This window comes from Pungitius pungitius, chromosome 13, assembly GCF_949316345.1.
Source record: "Pungitius pungitius chromosome 13, fPunPun2.1, whole genome shotgun sequence".
Lineage (NCBI taxonomy): Eukaryota > Metazoa > Chordata > Actinopteri > Perciformes > Gasterosteidae > Pungitius > Pungitius pungitius.
This window is the reverse complement of record NC_084912.1, coordinates 11,548,283-11,567,230: the sequence shown is the minus strand read 5'-3', so window position 1 is coordinate 11,567,230 and position 18,948 is coordinate 11,548,283. Positions and strand designations below refer to the sequence as shown.

The 18,948-nt window shown below is 46.3% G+C and overlaps 1 protein-coding gene across 2 annotated transcripts in view; it reads left to right on the top strand.

The window, feature by feature from the left end:
* Nucleotides 1-18,948, top strand: part of unc5b (unc-5 netrin receptor B) — a 41,056-nt gene that overhangs the window by 20,757 nt on the left and 1,351 nt on the right. The window contains exons 2-16 of one of the 2 annotated variants that reach the window (XM_062566670.1): nt 7,941-8,171; nt 8,425-8,568; nt 9,006-9,109; nt 9,907-10,087; nt 10,427-10,594; nt 11,085-11,249; nt 12,940-12,972; nt 15,357-15,551; nt 15,952-16,320; nt 16,429-16,516; nt 16,790-16,964; nt 17,046-17,285; nt 17,591-17,740; nt 18,222-18,386; nt 18,510-18,688. In XM_062566670.1, coding sequence (XP_062422654.1) covers nt 7,941-8,171; nt 8,425-8,568; nt 9,006-9,109; nt 9,907-10,087; nt 10,427-10,594; nt 11,085-11,249; nt 12,940-12,972; nt 15,357-15,551; nt 15,952-16,320; nt 16,429-16,516; nt 16,790-16,964; nt 17,046-17,285; nt 17,591-17,740; nt 18,222-18,386; nt 18,510-18,688 — 2,587 coding nt within the window. The remainder of the gene's footprint in view (nt 1-7,940; nt 8,172-8,424; nt 8,569-9,005; nt 9,110-9,906; nt 10,088-10,426; nt 10,595-11,084; nt 11,250-12,939; nt 12,973-15,356; nt 15,552-15,951; nt 16,321-16,428; nt 16,517-16,789; nt 16,965-17,045; nt 17,286-17,590; nt 17,741-18,221; nt 18,387-18,509; nt 18,689-18,948) is intronic. The other variant, XM_037466311.2, reaches the window with a different exon arrangement.

The following is an 18,948-nucleotide window of genomic DNA, read 5'->3' as shown; positions in this document are numbered from 1 at the left end:
ACAAGGTGACATTACCACAATATCTCAAAATGTCAAACAATAACTACATTTATTTAAGCAACCAGGAGTCTTGAAATTCAGAAAGGTTGAATGTCAAACTGTAAATAAATAAGAGTATGTGGTTTAGCGCAAATGAAAGGGTACGAGGCCTTCCGAATGCTGGTTGGTGCAACAATTGCTCAGTGTCTCCAGACAGATTTGTGTCTCCAAATTGCTGACCGACTGGGGTGGGCCTACTGCTTTTGTTGAAGTTTGTGTGAGGTCATGTGCGCAACCGCACCCTTACTTTGTGTTTCTGTTGGAGACCAAAAATCATGTTTGAAACCAGCAGGAATTTACCTGGAAGGTGTTTTGTCTCAAGGAGTAGGCCTCATTGAATGGCATTTGACAATACCCCCCCCCCCCACCCCTCTATGTACAATATATGCTCCATATGCATAATGCAGATCTTTTTTTGTTGTCTTTTTGGGAAGATCAAAGCAAAGATTGAGATTGCAAAAAGATTTCTCAATCTCAAGAAAATCCATTTAGGCAAATACTAAGTGCACTTTGGGCATGATGTCCCCTCCGCTATTTGTCCACTGAGTGGTCTCTAAGTGTCAGTCTGTTTATGCAAGTGTGTGTCCAGCAATCAGCTCGAGGAGCAATAAGAGAGGACAGAAGAGTGACCGGCTGAGGGGACGCGAGGTAGAGTGTTGCAGAAATTGGGAGAGAGGTGGAACAGAGGACAGGGTGTGGGGGGGGGGGACTCTCCTGTAGCTCCTGCAGAGCCAGAGACGATGCAAGTACAGTGGGGTGAGGAGCAGGAGGGGGGGGAGGAGGAGGGAGGGCAGGGCAGAGTGGGTAATTACAGGGGCCCAGAGAGGAGAGGCCTGTAATCAGCCTGCCCTCAGGAAGGAATGCAGCTCATCTTCTCATGTAATTACCGCCATTAAAAAACAGCCGCAGATTCCAAACACTCGTCCCACTGTACTGCTTCACCTAGTCACCTTTAGTACTTGCGCGCACACGCCGCGAGACAATCGGTGACCGAGAAGGACAAGTTTTCAACAAGACTTTCAAATAAATGGAGGAAGTGAGGCGACCGAACAGAGAGAAAGAGAGAAAGAGAGAGAGGCTGTGGCCCGGTGCAGCGTAGGTGACGGCGTGTGGACTACGGGCCTCTAGAGGAGCTGGCTCCATGTGAACCCCCCCCAGCCATGGCAACCAGCCGCTCTGCGAGTACATCTGCGCAACTCTCATCAAGCAGCTGAGCAACGGCGGAGCAGACGAGCAGTGGCGCCTTGCACTCCGCACGTGCACTCATGTCCACGCACACACGCACACAGCGTCTCATTCCACCATATGAGTTTGACCTCCAAGCAGTGGTCGGGACATCGGTCTGTAATTTCGAGCTGATAATAGGAAAACAACAGTGTCTCACCCACTCTGTCTCCTCTCCCTCCCACCCTTCCAAAGCGCCCCCCCCTCCCCTCACACCACCCTCCAGTTCCCCCTGTTAGTGATTGATAGTGCCGCTTGTGTACGTCTGTGTTCCCATGCAGTAGGTGGTCATCAGGGCACACACAAACAGCACCGGGCTACTTTTGATGGGCTGTGATTTATGAGCTCTATGGTAGTGTTGGGGGGGGGGGGGGGGGGTGGCGCCCCCTAGCTGTCGTAAAGCACAATCTCATCCACGACACAAGCAAGCAACCCCCCCCCCCCCCCACACTTCTGCATCTTTTCAAAAGCACCAGTAGCAGCAGTGGGATCACAGCTCCTCCGTAAGTGTAAATCCTCTTAGCGCTCCTTCTCTTGCAGTCACACTCTCCCACACATTCCAAAATGCAGTCACAGAATCTCACTCCGAGGATGCTGACCCTTGAATACACAGTGGGACATATTTAATCCACAGTCTGTTACAAATACGCCCACGCTACCTCTCACGTACACACTTTGAATGTGCTGTGGGTCCTTGTCAAATAGCCAGTTATTGTTAAAGAACACTGCTGACTTTCATTGAGCCTCGTTTACTGTCTTATCTACCACATGGTTAGATAACGTGTGTGTGTGTGAGAATCTGAGCGAGTCTGTCTGTTTCCCCACTGGCATACCCTCATACAGGGCTGATAACCATTAAAACCAACCATTTTATAGCAGAGTCCTCTAAAGGGGATTTCGCACTTGATTTCAAATTAGTGGGTTCTAGGTCCACGCACTTTGCAGCTATGAGTGTGTGATGCTACGCTACCTTTAAGCAGATCTGTAGATGATGTCTTGCAAACCCCAGCAATTGCTGTGGGAGCACATGTGTGTGATGTGTGTGTGTTATAATGTCGTCATGCTTGCTCACTCTACTCCTGCCAGCCGGACATGGCGGATGGACAAGCGAAGCATTTCTGTCACTCTGCATCTCCGTCACCTGCTCGCTCTTCTCCCTCTGACAACCTGCTCCCCAGCCTCCTGTGTCACCTTCCTCCCCCTCTCTTTCTCTCCTACACACTCACACACACCACACACACACACACACACACACACAAATACACTTTTTCTATTTCTTTTTCTTTCTCTGATCTGTGACCTGCTTCCTCTCGTGTTTTGATGACACTCTGAGACCCTCAAACGTATGTTGCGACCAATCAAAGTTGTTACATTCCCTCTACTATGATGAACTTTTAACAAATTGCAGCTCACAAATCGCGATGATAGAGAAAGATTTTTTTTTTTTAAAGTTGTGTCCTCTGTATACGAAGAGAGTGTTGGGTGAATTTCCCCCAAACAAGACTGGTTTGTTTTTCATGTTGTACATAACAACATAAAAATGATTTAAATTATAACTTTGTGACTTATAAGGATCTATATATATATATTGTGTTGTGTATTCACAAAGTATAACAATACATTCTGCTGGGGTAGATTCTTTGAAATGCTGCAGTGGTTGAAGAAGAAGAAGCTAAACTTTGTAACTAGCTGTAAATAAGTTCAATGTTGAGGTTAGTCCAATACATCTTGGACCTGTTTCTGTGACTCACAAAACATCTCAAAATGACAAGTATTCCTATTTCTAAAATATCAGGCCTCTTTTTGATCTTCAAAGAAAAAGAACACCTCGTCATTTCACTTGTTAGAGGGGAAAGAAAACATAAAAAGCCACATGCAGAGAAAGAATGTAAGAATCAAGGAGGACCTGAAGAGGAATGTGTGTTTGGGACATGAAGTCTGCTGGTTAGAGTCACCATGGTGAGTCTTCAATGAAACAGGCTGGCGAGCCGCGTGGTGCACATATTGGTGGCAGCATCAAAATAGCCAAAGAAGAACTTTGAAAGCCTACGCGTGGAGGGTTTTATGAGCGCACACACAGAGTGGGAAATGTGTGACTCTCAGCGGGACGTCAACTTCTGCTTCCTGCCTCCTGTTGGCTCCCAGCAACCATGATGAAATGAACATAATGCCGCCCTTTAGTCAGTAGTGAGTCAACAACGCCCCCCCCCCTCCCCACACACACACACAAACACACCTCGCTCCAAAAGGCTGGTTATACAGTAAGTGTTTGAACGGGCGTGTTCGGTCAGATGGGTTAACTGCATGACTTCTCACACCTCGTCTGCCTTTGTTGATGTGAGAAGAGATGCGGTGTCGTTTGGACCCGAGGCCATGCCATGCCTGATGCCAACACACACACACACACACACAAAGAGACTGTCTCACTCACACGTTCATTTTTTCACCTTCACGTCCAAATCCAGACTCCACGATTCCTCGCCATCATTTCCCTCCCCAATGTTTTTTTTTTCTCCATCCTCCTTTGGCGATTAGTTTTCAGGCTTATGAGGATGAGGTCAGTCTGGATATCAATCAATCAATCTAATTGTCCTTTAAGGAAGGCAAGGAGAGACTGTCTGCCCCCATCCATCTCTGTCTCTTTCGACATGCCTCTGCGTGCCATGTGTGACTTTACCTTAGGGCTTCCTTGCAAGAATGATGATGATGGGGTTGATTGGGTGAGAATGATGGATGGAACATAATGTCTGCTGATCACTCTATTTATTGGCCTTGTTTCCTCCGTCACCAGCAGTGTGATCATATTTGAGTGTCTGTCCTCACAGCTGTTTGTCCTTAATGGGCTCAGCGGACGGGTTGAGCCTCATAGCTGCGGGCTATAGTCTTTCTCGTGTGTGTTTGTGTTAAAGTCGTTCTAAGTCTAGTGGAGCTGCACAAAGTGCTTTGAATCCAGCAGGGAGGGGGACTGGAGTCTGCAGAGGGCCCCGAATAAGAGCACTCCTATGTCAGACACAAAACTGAAAGGCAGAACGGATGTGTTTGTGACCTCGTAGGAAACCCAAACAAAAGAAGAAGAAAAAAGATTCCTGATCTCGCCAAACACACCATGAGCCAGCGTCTTTTATAGTACTGTTCTGTGGTTTGGCTGCTTCAAAGTGTCCTTCTCCCGATGCTTTATTCTCTCTTGATCTCTTTTCCCCCACTGAGTGCTGTGTTGAGATAGAAAAGGGCACTGGAGGGGGACAGTAATGACTAACTCTGTAAAGGTAATGATAAAGTACTGACACTTTAGATTCCACTTTGGCTACAGGCGCTGGGGCTAAGAAAATTACAGTGTGTGTGTGTGTGTGTGTGTGCGTGTGCGTGTGCGTGTGTGTGAGAGAATGAGAGACAAGAGAAAACAGAGGGTGGAAAAAAAAAATTGACGTCAGGTTGGACAAAGATAGACAATGTGATTCATTTTCCTTGCCAGTTATTATGGGAGTCCAGCATTGTGTGTGTGTGTGTGTGTGTGTGTGTGTGTGTGTGTGTGTGTGTGTGTGTGTGTGTGTGTGTGTGTGTGTGTGCTCTCTGTTGTCTTCATCGTCTCCACTTGTCTCTTAGCGTCTCTTGAACTGTCTTAGGCCAGCCTTCCTGTTTGCCCCTCTTTTCCCCTCTCTCCGGATTCCCTCCCTCTCTCTCTCTCTCTCCCACGCGGCCGTGCCTCGCAGTGGGGCCTCGTGGCACCGCTGTCAGTCCGCCTCTCCGTTACAGCGACTCTTCGGCTCTGCGCTTAGTCACCGAAGGAGGGCACACCTTCAGCTACGCTATTTGAGTTTAGCAAGGGATGAATAAGAAGGTACTGTATAAGCATAGGTTGTCATCTGGTGTCTGTGTCTGCGTGCGTGTGTCCCTGCGATCTGGTGCTCTGGGAAATAATACCCAGAAGCCTGTGTTTGCTTTCTGGGGCCGTCGGCTGTCTGTCATTAGAGTAATAAAAGACTTGCTGTGATGCACGGCGAGGAGTTCTTGTCTTCCTCCATTCCGCACAAATTGCCGGCTGCTGAGCTCTGATGGATGTTTGTATGCTGGCCCCAAAACACAGGTTCCACTTTAAACCCCCCAGCTCCATTATCCCAAAGAGAGACAGGGGGAGAGAAAGGACCTTGTCTCTGTGGCTCCTCCTCAGTCATACAAGAGTGTTTTAATTAAGCTTTTCCTCACTGCAAATCCTAGAACACACACACACACACACTGCTCTCCTCCCCTTCTGTCTCCGTCTGAACCACTGTCTCTCTATGTTTGTCTGTCTCTGCTGCCATTATTTCCCCCCCCCAAGAAGAGTGACAGGCTGTGTTTTTCAGCCGATGTTTGAAGAGCGAGCGATCAATGCCGGACAAAGGGAAAGAGCGGGGGTGAGAGGTGGGGAGGGGCAACACAATTGGTTATTGACTGTGAATTCAACGTCTGAAATACTGGAGGCGCGACAGCTTAGTAAGAGCAGACAAGGAGATTTAAGGGGAGAACAGAGAAAAGGGAGTGTGGGAGTCACGCAGTGCTGCATGTGAAGTACCACTCTGAGATGTGTTCATTTTCATCATGCATTTGTTTCATCGTTAGCTGTGTCTTTACTTTACTTAAATGACTTAAAGTATGAACAACTCCCAATGGGTGTAACCTGTAGGAACACAAGTGTGTGTTTGTTTTCCTTGTGAATGTTGACCGTGTGGAAACAGATTTAGTTTTTCCACAATTCAAATGTGAATTTATGATATAGTATAAGTGCTTCGTGATATTTTAATTAGGCATGTCCCATTCTTAGTCCCAATTTGTGTTGGCTCAAATGTATGTTGTGTGACAGTAGAGAAGCTCTGGTGAGGTTAAAAAGGGGTAAAACACATCTGTCAGAGCCTCCTTGTGTCTTGGGTCTTCCCCCGGAGAGACCTACCAGTTGGGTGTGCCTCAGTTTACTGAACCACCAAGTTCCCTCCTGATGTCCGAGCCTCTTAGCTTACCTCTGAGGCTTAAGAGGAAACTCCTTTTGGCCGCTTCATCCGCTGAACTCGTTCCTTCGGTCACGACCCTGAGTGTGTGAGCATGGGTGAGGGTCTGAACTTACACCCCCGGGTAAATTGAGAGCTTTGCCTTTCCGGCTCCGCTCTCTCTTCACCAACACGATCTGTAGTAGTTATATTTCAGCTTGACTCCTTCATATTACCACATTTACCAGTAATCAAGTTTTTTTTAAATGTGTGATCACACTTTCCCACCCATCTCCAGAATCAGCAAAACCCTATTTCACTATACAGCACTGGGGTCCAGGTGGAGTAAAAGCTGCAGTGGTGAGAGCTCAGTGGTGGCTCACCGCTTAAAGAACGAAGGTGGAATGTCCTTCCAGAAGAAGTCCGTGGGAGGAGAGCAGGTGTGAGTTTGCCGTTGGAGACAGGCGTAGAGAGAGATGGAGACGGGTGGAGGAGGACGGCTCCATCCTGGATGGCTGTTGGGTCTTTCCGCAGCTGTTGCTCTTGCTGCCACTAGGTTCAAAGTTGGTCTCGTTTGTTTTTCTGAAGATGGTACAGCCTCCTGAATACAACAACTCCCTGTTGGCTTTGCTTTGAATAATGCCACACATTTCTCCCCCACTTGCTTCACGCTCACGTGAAGTACGTTCCTATTTGCTTTCTCCTAATGCTTCAGACAGTCTGTCGCGGGGGGGGGAACAGCGGGGTGAGGGTCGGGAAGCGCTTCTAAAAATAGGAGATGGTATCTTTCTAAGTAGTTTCTCTTGTTCCCTGGTTGTGGAATAACTTATCAGGTTGATACATTTTGAAAAGTGCGAACTGTCTGCTCCAAGTCTCATTGTGGAAAACCAGCCACCATTGCACTCACACTACTTTCTCTATCATGTGAATATGGAGGATACGATTCTTTGAAAAAAAAATTGTAAGTCGGTGAAGAAAACTGGGCTGTACATCCCAGTACCTTCGGGGCATCTACCGATTGGAGCTCTGACGATTCTGGCACCTGCTTTTTGAACCGTGCTTTAATGAGTTGTGTATATTTGTGTACATTATATCCATCTACTGCTATGGAAAGTAGCATTAATATACTGCCTGGGATCTACCTGGGATTGTTCAAGAATCACGTGAGAGTGAAAAGGTTAGAAATGCTGTGTCCTTCCTGCAAGGAGAAGCTCTTGGCACCATTGCCAAGAGGACTTTGTCACATTGCGAATGTCAGGGAATGTGCGAATAACAGGACCGGCCCGCGGAAGGTCAGCTGCTCTCCTCTCCAGCTGAGAGGCATGGCCTCTCCCAGAGAGACCCGAGCAGGACGCCTGCATCCACCAGATAACTGGCAAAAATGTCAGGTGCAACCTGTCCAACAATACAACATTTTTACCAGGAAACAGTGCCGACCCATTTGCTGTCAAAAGTTGGATTGAGACGAGGTGTCACAACACACATATTCACCCTTTGGGTGTTTGGTAGTTTATTAATCCCTGAGGGATACGTTTGTAATTTAGTTTATTTCTTACCTCCCCGACAGTCAGGTCACGGCACAGTCGGTCAGCTACTGAGCAGCCATCAAAATACTGATGGGGTGCTCTGCTCCAGTTTGCCTCCAGCAGACAGACACCATAAGTCAGCCTTTCCATCGAAGGGCATTTTAATCAGTTTTGTGTTCCGTGTTTCCAGAGAGCAGCGACTACAGCGAGGCAGAGGTTCTCCCTGACTCCTTCCCGTCAGCGCCGGCAGAGCCTCTCCCAGAATTCCTGCTGGAGCCGGAGGACGCTTTCATCGTGAAGAACCGGCCGGTCCAGCTGCGGTGCCGCGCGTCACCCGCCACCCAGATCTACTTCAAATGTAACGGAGAATGGGTCAATCAAAACGATCACGTCACCAGAGAGAGCCTGGACCAAGTCACGGGTAATTCAAACACACACACACACACAGAAGTTCATTTTAAACACAACTACACATATACCAATGGTAATGTCACTCTGTATTTCACAGACATAAACATCATACTCAATACAGACATCATTTTTAACTACATAATCTATTCGTTCGCATAGGTCTTTATGGGCACATTAACTGCATTAGGCCTGCAGCCAACGCATTCTTTTATATGCCCCACTAATATCTCTCGCTCCCCCTCTCTCTCTTTGTCTCTGCTCAGGGCTGGTGGTGCGAGAGGTGGACATCTCTGTGTCGAGGACTCAGGTGGAGGAGCTGTTTGGGTTGGAGGACTACTGGTGCCAGTGTGTGGCCTGGAGCTCGGCCGGGACCACCAAGAGCAACCGTGCCTACGTTCGCATTGCATGTCAGTACTAAAGCTGTGTGTGTGTGTGTGTGTGTGTGTGTGTGTGTGTGTGTGTGTGTGTGTGTGTGTGTGTGTGTGTGTGTGTGTGTGTGTGTGTGTGTGTGTGTGTGTGTGTGTGTGTGTGTGTGTGTGTGTGTGTGAAAGAGGGAGAGAGAGGAAGGGAGCGAGTAGAAGGGCAAGTGTCTCCGACTTTTAGCCTGTCAGATGTGTCAGCTTAAGCACATATGCAAATACATTTGCTGTAGCTTCCCATCTTAGTCCCTTGTGGAAAAGGGTGATATAGTGAGATTGACACTGCATGTTTATGAGGGTATGAAGAGGAAAAAACAAGATACGGTGACAGAGCCTTTTTGCGGGTCTGCTGTGTGTGTGTGTGTCACACACAATGTGACAGGGCTTCACTGCTTCTCTAACTTCATCTGTGTCGCCCCCTGTAGACCTGAGGAAGAACTTTGAGCAGGAGCCACTGGGGAGGGAGGTGCGACTCGAACAGGAGGTGCTGCTTCAGTGTCGCCCCCCAGAAGGCATGCCTGCTGCTGAGGTAGAACTCCACCTTCTCATCCCCACTTCCACCCATTTTTTTGTTACTTCAGATGTTACATTTGTGTTTATAATACCAAAGTGTAATAGTGTAATAGCATTATGTTAAAGGGCATTTGTACTTGAGAGTTTTAAACTGTGGCCAGAAAAAGACTCCCTAAAACTTTTTAGATTATTAATATATGATAATAATAATAATATGATGTTACAGCGATGGTAACAAGGCTGTGTTAAAATTCACATTTAGTCGTGTTTTATCACGTCTGTGTAAAGCCACTGTATCAAACAGTATTTCTCTCATAAAACAATAGTGCAACAATATTAAAATAGAAGAAAGAAAATCATAAATATTACATTTATTTTTTGCCAGGCTGCATTGTTCTAACAGCAGCTAAATAACTTCATATTGTGCGACGTGAAAAGAGAGGATGTCACAAAAAGTAGCCACAAATTATATTTTACATTTTTCAATCATTTCATCCAAATATTGACAGTATTTGTAGCATTGAAGTTTGCTGTGAAGGTGAAATACACTGTGTGATTACAGATTTTTTTTACGGAAGCACTCTTAGTCTCTGTGTGTTCTGACTCACACACACCCACAGATTTGTACAATCATTCGTATGCAGCGTTGTCTGCTAAAATAAACCATTTAACACGGAGGTTCGAGAGTACAGACGTTACTGTTGGCTCAAACGCCGGCTGGTGTGGTTACGTTTTCTCTTCTCGTTCATTTCATCATTTCGTTCATCTGGATAGCCTCAGTACTTGTGTGTGTTTGTGCCTGCCTCTCTACAGGTGGACTGGTTGAAGAACGAGGACGTCATCGATCCATCGCAGGACTCCAACTTCCTGATCACCATCGATCACGATCTGATCGTCAAACAGGCCAGGCTCTCTGACACGGCCAACTACACCTGCGTGGCTCGTAACGTGGTGGCCAGGAGACGCAGCAGCACGGCCACTCTTATTGTTTATGGTAAAACGCACAGCTCTTCCAGTTTGGAGGAATATGAATCATGACATAACATTTTAACCGAAATCATCCTCTCCAGTTCTTTATGTGACAATAGATGGCTTGCAAAATTAGATACTTTAGCAGCTCAAAATGTAAACCCTAAAATAGCATAAAATAATTGAATGAACCTTGCACTTTTACATAAAACAAGGGTGAAAAATCCAAATTTTCTGCAGGAACAATGCCTATAATCCCCTCAGTACGTCACATTTATTTAACACTCACCCCAAATCTTGTTGTGGTGTTAATATTCTGATTGAGGTATTAACTGCCAGACCTGCCTGTCCGTCTCTCTGTCAGTAAGCGGAGGTTGGTCGTCTTGGACTGAATGGTCAGAGTGTAATGCTCGGTGTGGGCGGGGCTGGCAGCGACGGACACGCAGCTGCACCAATCCTGCCCCTCTGAATGGAGGAGCCTTCTGTGAAGGCCCACCCTTCCAGAGAGTGACCTGCACCACACTTTGCCCAGGTGAAGATGACATACTCATTAGTATCGCTTACAACATCTTCAGGCAAAGCAGTCGAGCACTTAACCATTAAAGGATTTCCTAAATGCGGTATATTGCAGTACGCGCCCGGATGAATTTTAAGACTTTTATAACATAAGATGCAGGAAAAAACAGTTTATCCCCCAAATGTTTGCCACGTGAAAAAACATTTTTTTTCTTCTTTTGGTCATGTTGCTGCTTTAATTTCAACATGAAGAGTAAATCCGAAACATCTGATTGGTGTTTTCTGATTTACTGTCGCGCACCATTTTTCCATTTATTGCTTCAACGTAATTATAAAACATACCACCAAGTGCATTTAGCAAATTACAAAATGAGGCCCTTCCAGGCATCACATTTGCATCGCGCCACATTATTCAGTCATGCCCGATTCCCTCCACCTGCGCTGTTCACAGTATTCACCCGTTGGTTCGCTGTAAAATGACTCCCGTCTTTGTCGTCTCGTTCCAGTGGACGGAGGCTGGACCGACTGGGCGAAGTGGTCCGCCTGTGGGACAGAGTGCACCCATTGGCGCAGTCGCGAGTGCCAGGCCCCCCCACCTAGAAACGGCGGAAAGCACTGCAGTGGCAGCATGATGGAGAGCAAAAACTGCACGGAGGGCTTGTGTGCACGCAGTAAGTCACGTGAGCAATGTGTGCGCAAAGAGAATAGATATTTGGCTCGTGCAAATATCTATTTGTAATGCATTCTTCATTTAATGCAGATCAGCCACAAATCAACTAAGAAAGTCAATTCAGTTTTTTAATTCCTGTTTCTGAGGTGCATATGACGGTCTGCTCCTTAAAGGCAAACCGTTTTCTCCAAGTGGTCTTTTTATTGTTATTCGTGAGTTTTGACGGCGGTGATATTTTTAGGGCAAACCCAATTCCAAAGGTTATTTGGCTGCTCAGCATGTCGAAAGCATAAATGACGCCAACAGCAAGAGAGAGAAAAATGGAAAAGAAAACAGATGAAATCGAGACAGATGTTTCATGAGGAGATGATCCACATCTAAAGAGCACAGATGGAGAGATACAGTGCCGGCTAACGTAACACATGGAGTGAGATGCGAGCATGACACAACCCAAGTCAGAAAATTAGCACAGGAAAGAGCATATGAGAGTGAGTTAAACTCTGACTGACTCCCAATGTGCAGCCCGTGATGAGCCGGGAGAAATCCAGCTGACAGCACATTAGAGTCTTTGAGACGCACATCCACAGAGGCAGCGAAATACTTTCAAGTTACACACTTAAAAAAATGTACATGCACAAGCCAACACAGGCCGAGCACGCAGACGACCCTAAAAGCACGTGCAATGGGGGGGGGTTTGCACACTGCGCTTTGATTCTATCAGGCGTGCATGCAAGCCTTGACATAAATAATCATCTATGGAGCCGTCGGATTAGACAAACACTCAGATTGGTCGGAGCAGGGCATCCTCAGGAGGCTGTCAGGAAAACTTGCCCTTAAGTGGCTCTGGAGGAGCGTGTGAAGCACTGGGCTTTGGGAAAATCTGTAAATTTGTCACTACAGGTCACTGACTTTTTTTATTTTCCCAATACGTTAATAGGAGCATTATGACTTTTTGCAACCACGCTGTAATAAGTGAAAAAGTGGCTGACTCTTAACGACTCAATCCAAGTCAATCCCTTTAAGGGCCCATAAAATGCTCTGAGACGCCACGGAGCTTCATCTCCGCTGCCTCCTTCTTTTTTAATTGCTACTGAAAGAATGAAACTTGGAAGGGAGCAATTTGGATTTGATGATCCTTGGGAGAGAAGCTTATTTGGTTTGAGATCTAGTAAGTTGCGTAAGACGGTTTTGACATTCATCAAACCACTCAGGGATGCTTCAAATTGATTGTTATTTCTGAAGAGATTGTTGATATTTTTTCATATGATTTAGGTGATAACATACCTAAAGAGACCATTTTAATCAGCATTTTCTCCCTCATGTACCTTTTTCAACATTGGCGTCCTTGTTCGTTCATTCAGTCCTAAACATTGCCGCTCTCCCAAAGGATCCTAATCTCTTTCACACTCATGTCTAAGTGGCTTTCATTCTCCTTTTGAACGTTATATGAACAATTACGCCAAACCTCATTCCACTATTCAATATTCCCATGCATTTCAAAAAGAGTTTATTTAATTTGATATATGAAAAGTATGTTTTCTTTCTTGCAGAAGCACTTTTATCTTTACATTTGCTGTTGTTTATTTTCCTGTTTCTGCTTTGTATCATTCATTTGCAGAACAACTACTGGTCCATCCATTTTTATGTTTTTATGTTTTTTTTCTTTTCTTCTCTTGTTTTTCATTTCTCAGATAAAAAGATTTCTATTGAACATGCAAGCCATCGTAAGTTCACCTTCCCATGACTTCCCTCTTTTACGGTTTCACACCATGCTGTTTGTGTTCATGCTGTGTGTGTGTGTCCGTCTGTCCGAGTCCACACACACACACTCTGTTGTCCTCTCAGATTGAGTTCAGTGATTGACTTCCTGAGTGTTGTAACCCCGTCTTGTCTTGTATGTTGACTTAGTGTAACGCAAGTTTCTCATCTTATTATCATGGTTACATTTTTGTTATTTTTAAACGATATCGTAAGTTTATTGTTAAGCACCTTTCACTTAGTCTCATGTGTTTCAGATCCTGATTTTGATCCTGATTCACTGGAACTGAAAGTAGAAAAAAAAGAGGTGTAGTTAAACAAAATCCCCCAAAACACTTCATCTGGCCTGAACCCAACCTGCTCAAAACCAATCTGCATGCTCTGTTATGAAGGCTGAGACCCATTAATCCATAGACTAAGAGGGTGAATGCATGGCGCTAGCTGATTGGAAAATAGTTGATTCATGTCTGACTTTCAGTTGATCTGTGATATAGTTCACATTCGCACTGATGGTAATTCCTCCAGCCCCCTGTGACGTGGGCTCAGGGGAGAGCAGCCCCGGTAATGCACCTAATTCAGCATTGTTCCGTTTCTAGTAATAAGTGCGGATGGCTGTCTGATTCGTTTCCATCGCGCCACGCGAGCACGGGAGCTCTCCTCATCCAGCCCGTCTGCCTCCGGCTCTCCCGAGTCCTCCACCCTTTTCTTCTACCCTCGCCGCTGCTCTGTGGTGTCTGTGGTTCCCTTCAACTTCTCCCTCCCTCTCTAACGTGGACCTCTTCCAAAAGCAGCGCTCTCCTTATCGCCCCTCTCCTCATCACCACACTTATAATCCGTCTGTCCTCTCGACAAATCACCGCCTTATCTAACTCCTTCCTGTCTCTTTCCCCAAATGGCCTTTCCTCCAGCGTTGTTTATTCAGACTCCTCTTTTTGCCAGCAATTTTTTGTCTCACACAAACCCTGCTCCTCGCCTACTCCTTTCTGGGTGTCCGAAGTGGATATGAACGCGCTAGTTTTGGGCAGTCGGAGCGGAGCGGGCTGGGTTGGGCCTGCTGAAGAATCACTCGGCAGTAAAATAGATAGGGAGCCCAACAGGGAGCGGGGGGACGTTGTGATCAATCACCCATCGGTTCGATTCCTGGCAGGCTGGGAGGGCCCGTTTATCATTGCTTCTTTCCTCAATGATCTCTTTAACACAAAAATTGTTGCCTTAGCTTGAATCGAATTGATCAACGGGTATATCACAGCAGGCAAGTTTATCTTAAAGCAACACAACACCCACAAGTATACTAAGAGAGTTAGTCATTGTTTTTCCTGTCCATACTGGCTGTGAAGGGATCACCTGTCTAATGCGGTTCCAATGAAACAGACGGAGGAGTCTGTGTAAAAAGGCACTTCTAACGCTCAACACAAGCTAAAATTAGGCTTCAATGATCTGACATTCACATTTTCCAGGGATGTACCCATCCAGCTCTTTCTCTCCTGATACCAATGTTTTCTTTCTCGAAACTTTTGAATTGACACAACCGATTGGCTGGGACTCATTGGCTTCATTTTTAAAAGGTAACATGATGAGTGAATTCTAATGTTATTTAATGTCGACCGTTCCCTTCATCGCCTGATGATACCGGACATACCTAAATAGGATCTCTATTACTTTCTAAATCTACCGTTTTAGGCCTTAATTATATATATATTTATTTCCCTGGAGGTGTTTTGTTACTGTGCTGGGAACGTTTGAAAGTAACACAGAAAAGGAATTAAGCACTATAAATACTGTAACTTTAGATATACATTGATTTGACTTCAGACTGCTGAAGTGTCACATTAGCTTCTTCTAATTTATTTTTACACGGAACAATGACTGTGGATTTTGTCCCCTCTTCACTTACATTGGCATCATACTGAAGAAGGCTTTCTTTAAGCCCAGTGTGGACAGGATGAACCGAGAACTACTTTAATGTACATATGTGGGAATGTCTGTATTGTTTTAAGATGGACTTGTAAGAATTACATTTGTACCAAGACCCTCATGTGGAAAAAAATGTGCTGCAACCATGGATTTTTGAATCAGCAAATCATCTATTGGTTATATGAAGTAAACCAGAAAAGTCAGAATTGGTATACCTGCAAGTACGTGAAAGTTTCTCAAACCTTAACCCACAATTTCTGTTGTTTCATTACTTACTTAGACTGCAATAACTTATTTACACTTCTTTCTGCTTTACAGCTGCTACGTGTTAAATAAATCCTGTTGTCCTCCCCCTGGTGTCTCTTACTTGTGTCCTTTAGTTTCCACGTGTCCCCGTGTCGTGTCCTCACTGTCTGCCTCTCTGTCCCTCTGCCAGCGCTCGCCCCAGGTATGAGTGTGGCGGTCTATGCAGGTCTGGTGGGGGCCCTGCTGCTGTGTGTGGTCCTGGTGCTGTGCGTGGGAGTGCTGGCATATCGCCGCAGATGCCGCCATCTCCATGGAGACATCACTGATTCTTCTTCTGCTCTCACTGCGGCCTTTCACCCTGGCAACTACAAGCCTCCCAGACAGGGTAGGTTCTTCCACACACGCACACACTCATTCCAACATCTGCCCTCCAGTACACATTTGCACACAATTTCCTTTGTATCGCTGTGTTTGTTACCCAAACTATTCTATTTTTACTCGTCTTCATGGACGCACTTCAGGTCATTAAACTAAAACGCTATTTATCATCCAATAAATGTTTTCTTTACACCACTATCTCCTCTCGTTAGTCTATTTTCCATTCTTTCACTGCATTCCTTTTTTTTTTCAAGCCTTTGTCATGGTATCCCTTTCCTTGTTCTTGCCATTAAATATTAATTAGAAACATTAATCCATTTCTCTCGCGTCATTTTTAGCACTTTCAGCCCAGCGTGTGTCCTTTCTGGTGATAAGAGAACAGCTCCTCTCTCCCCCCTTGCCCACAGATAACCCTCACCCTCTGCATCCCTCAGCTCCACCGGATCTGACAGCCACAGCGGGGACCTTCCGCGGGCCGCTCTTCTCCCTGCAGCAGGCGGTCAATGACAGCCCCCACAAAATCCCCATGACCACCTCGCCCTTGCTGGATCCATTGCCAAGTCTCAAAATCAAGGTGTACAACGCCTCCACTCTCTCCTCCCTGGAGCTCCCCGCGGACATGGGCTTGTGCGATGGGGAGATCCTCAGCCTAAAGTCGGTGAGCACTATGGGCAGAGAGCGAGATTACCACAGCCACACCCTCTCCAGGGAGCCCGGGCTGAGCACCAGCGCCACCATGGGTCACCTGGGAGGACGCCTTACCATCCCCAACACTGGTAAGAAACAGTACCAGCAACTCATAAGCCCACAGTGTGAACCAATGACATGTGTGGTTAATGACCTATAGGGTAAGATGAGTCATGACCCCCCCCCCCCCCCCTCAGGTGTGAGTCTGCTGGTCCCGCCGGGCACAATACCGCAGGGGAAGTTCTATGAGATGTACCTCATTATCAACAAGTGGGACAAAACAACGTGAGTCCCCTTCATCCTCAATCCTCCTTTTCATTGAGCTCCTTCGCACCCACAAGGCAGAACAGACCTCATGCACATCTCGATGCAAAGTTCGCCTACTGAGAACAATCAATTGAGAACAATTGTCATTTTTGTTTTTGTGAGCATGAAAAATGTATCAGCTTTCAAATTCCTCATTCCAATCGCGTTGCGGCCTTAATTTTCTTTTATAGATGAATTGTGTTCCTTTGTCAACTGTTGCAAACACCTGGTGTGTGTGTGTGCCCTTCACAGGTTACCCTCTGAGGGAAGTCAGACGGTACTAAGTCCTGTGGTGAGCTGTGGCCCCTCCGGTATGCTGCTGAATCGCCCCGTGGTTCTTACTTTGCCCCACTGCGCCCAGCTCGACACACCCACACCTGACTGGACGCTCACACTCAAGACGCAGACTCACCAGGGGGCGTGGGAGGTGAGGGATCCCGCGACTGCTGTGATAAACACGACTGGCAGCTCGAGTTGCATCATTGAACCCTATTTACATCGCTTTCAGGAGGTGCTGACGGTGGGAGAGGAGACGTTGTCGTCTCCGTGCTACTTGCAGCTGGAGGAGGAGTGTTGTCATGTTCTGATGGAGCAGCTGGGAACATACGGTCTGGTCGGACAGTCCTGCCCTCCCCAGCCTGCCTGCAAACGCCTGCAGTTGGCGCTGTTCGCCCCTCGGGCGCCCTGCCTCTCCCTGGACTACAGCCTCCGTATCTATTGCATCCATGAGACCCCACATGCACTCAAGGTGCTGCTTGTGTGTCTGCACGTGTCTGTCCACCTCTCTCACTTAATGTTCACCTTTCTTCTTCTTGTCTTTGGTCTCTTTGCATTTCGGCTATTGAATTTTGTTGATAAGTGAATCTGTTCGGCAGTACTCTACTTATGTTGTGTGAATTAATTCGTGCTTTACTGGTAATTCATTTCATGCTAAAATAGAAAAGATATTTTAGGATACATATATCATGTTAACCTTATTTGTAATGTACAGCTGAAAATGCATTTAATTAAGCATAATACAATGAATGTGTTCTTCTCTTTGCCTCCATGCAGGAGGTGCTGGATTTGGAAAGAAGTCTAGGAGGAGTTTTGCTGGAGGATCCAAAGCCTCTGATTTTCAAAGACAGCTATCACAACTTGCGCCTGTCCATCCACGACATTCCTCACACTCACTGGAGAAGCAAACTTCTTGCAAAGTATCAGGTGAGACACTAATAAAACCAGCAGACACTATATAACAGCCTTTGGATTTGCGTAGTGCCTATAGATCATGTTCATGCTTCCAAAGCACAAATCAGCCGCAGCTTGAATGATGTAGATCCGTAAAACTGTTGAACTGTAACCTCTTAAAGAATGTGCTTCCAAAGCACAGATCCAGCTGATTAGTCACTTCTGTTGTAAACAAGTTCTCCGCGGCATTCACGGCAGTCTGAGAGAGTAAAAAGAAAGGAATCCGGGAATCTGATAACGATCCTAATTTATAGACAGTTTTCTGAGGACATAAATTCTCTCCCCCCCGTCTGGGCCACTGGACCCGGTTGGTTTGGTTTTGCACTTTCCTTCAACGGAAGCTGTCTTCTAGATCGTTCCTGATTGTGCTGCTCCCGACAACATAACTTGTATCACTGCATGGAGGCCATGTTTTTATCAGCTTTCCTCTATTAACCTGCGTCTGTGTTACCAGGAGATCCCGTTCTATCACATCTGGAGCGGCAGCCAGAGGCCCCTGCACTGCACCTTTAGCCTGGAGAGAGGAAGCCTGGCCGTGTCACAGATCGCCTGTAAGATCTGTGTCCGACAGGTGGAAGGGGAGGGGCAGATATTCCAGCTTCACACGGATATTCAGGAGGTAATTGTGACAGTTTGGATGTTCAAATATGCAATGACGGTCACACAGTTTTGCTAAAAAGAAGACAAATACAGAGGTTGGTTTCAATGCCCCCCCCCCCTCCCCCCTTCTCTGTCGATCCAGACTCTGCCCCCCCACTCACCCCTCCCATCAGGAGGCACCTGCCTGCCTTCCTCTCAAGTGGGACCCTTTGCCTTTCGCTTGCCTGATTCCATCCGCCAGAAGATCTGTGCCAGTTTGGATGCACCGAGTGCTCGAGGATGTGACTGGAGGCTCCTGGCGCGCAGTCTGGGCTTTGACAGGTCAGATGTGCCTCATGTGTATGTGTGAAAGGTTGTTTGTCCAGCACGCATCCTCGGGATCCTAGTTCCTACTTTTTAACCCAGATTTGTATAAAAGAAGGGATGACGTTGTTTTATAACTGAGGTTCTATTCATAGGATTATGATGTGTGATATATGTTAAAATATGATTAATTATATCTTAAAATATGGGTGTTACTGGGGCATTCATTCTGGATTTTGTTTTTAAAATGTGGCACCAACCGTATTGGTCACATACAG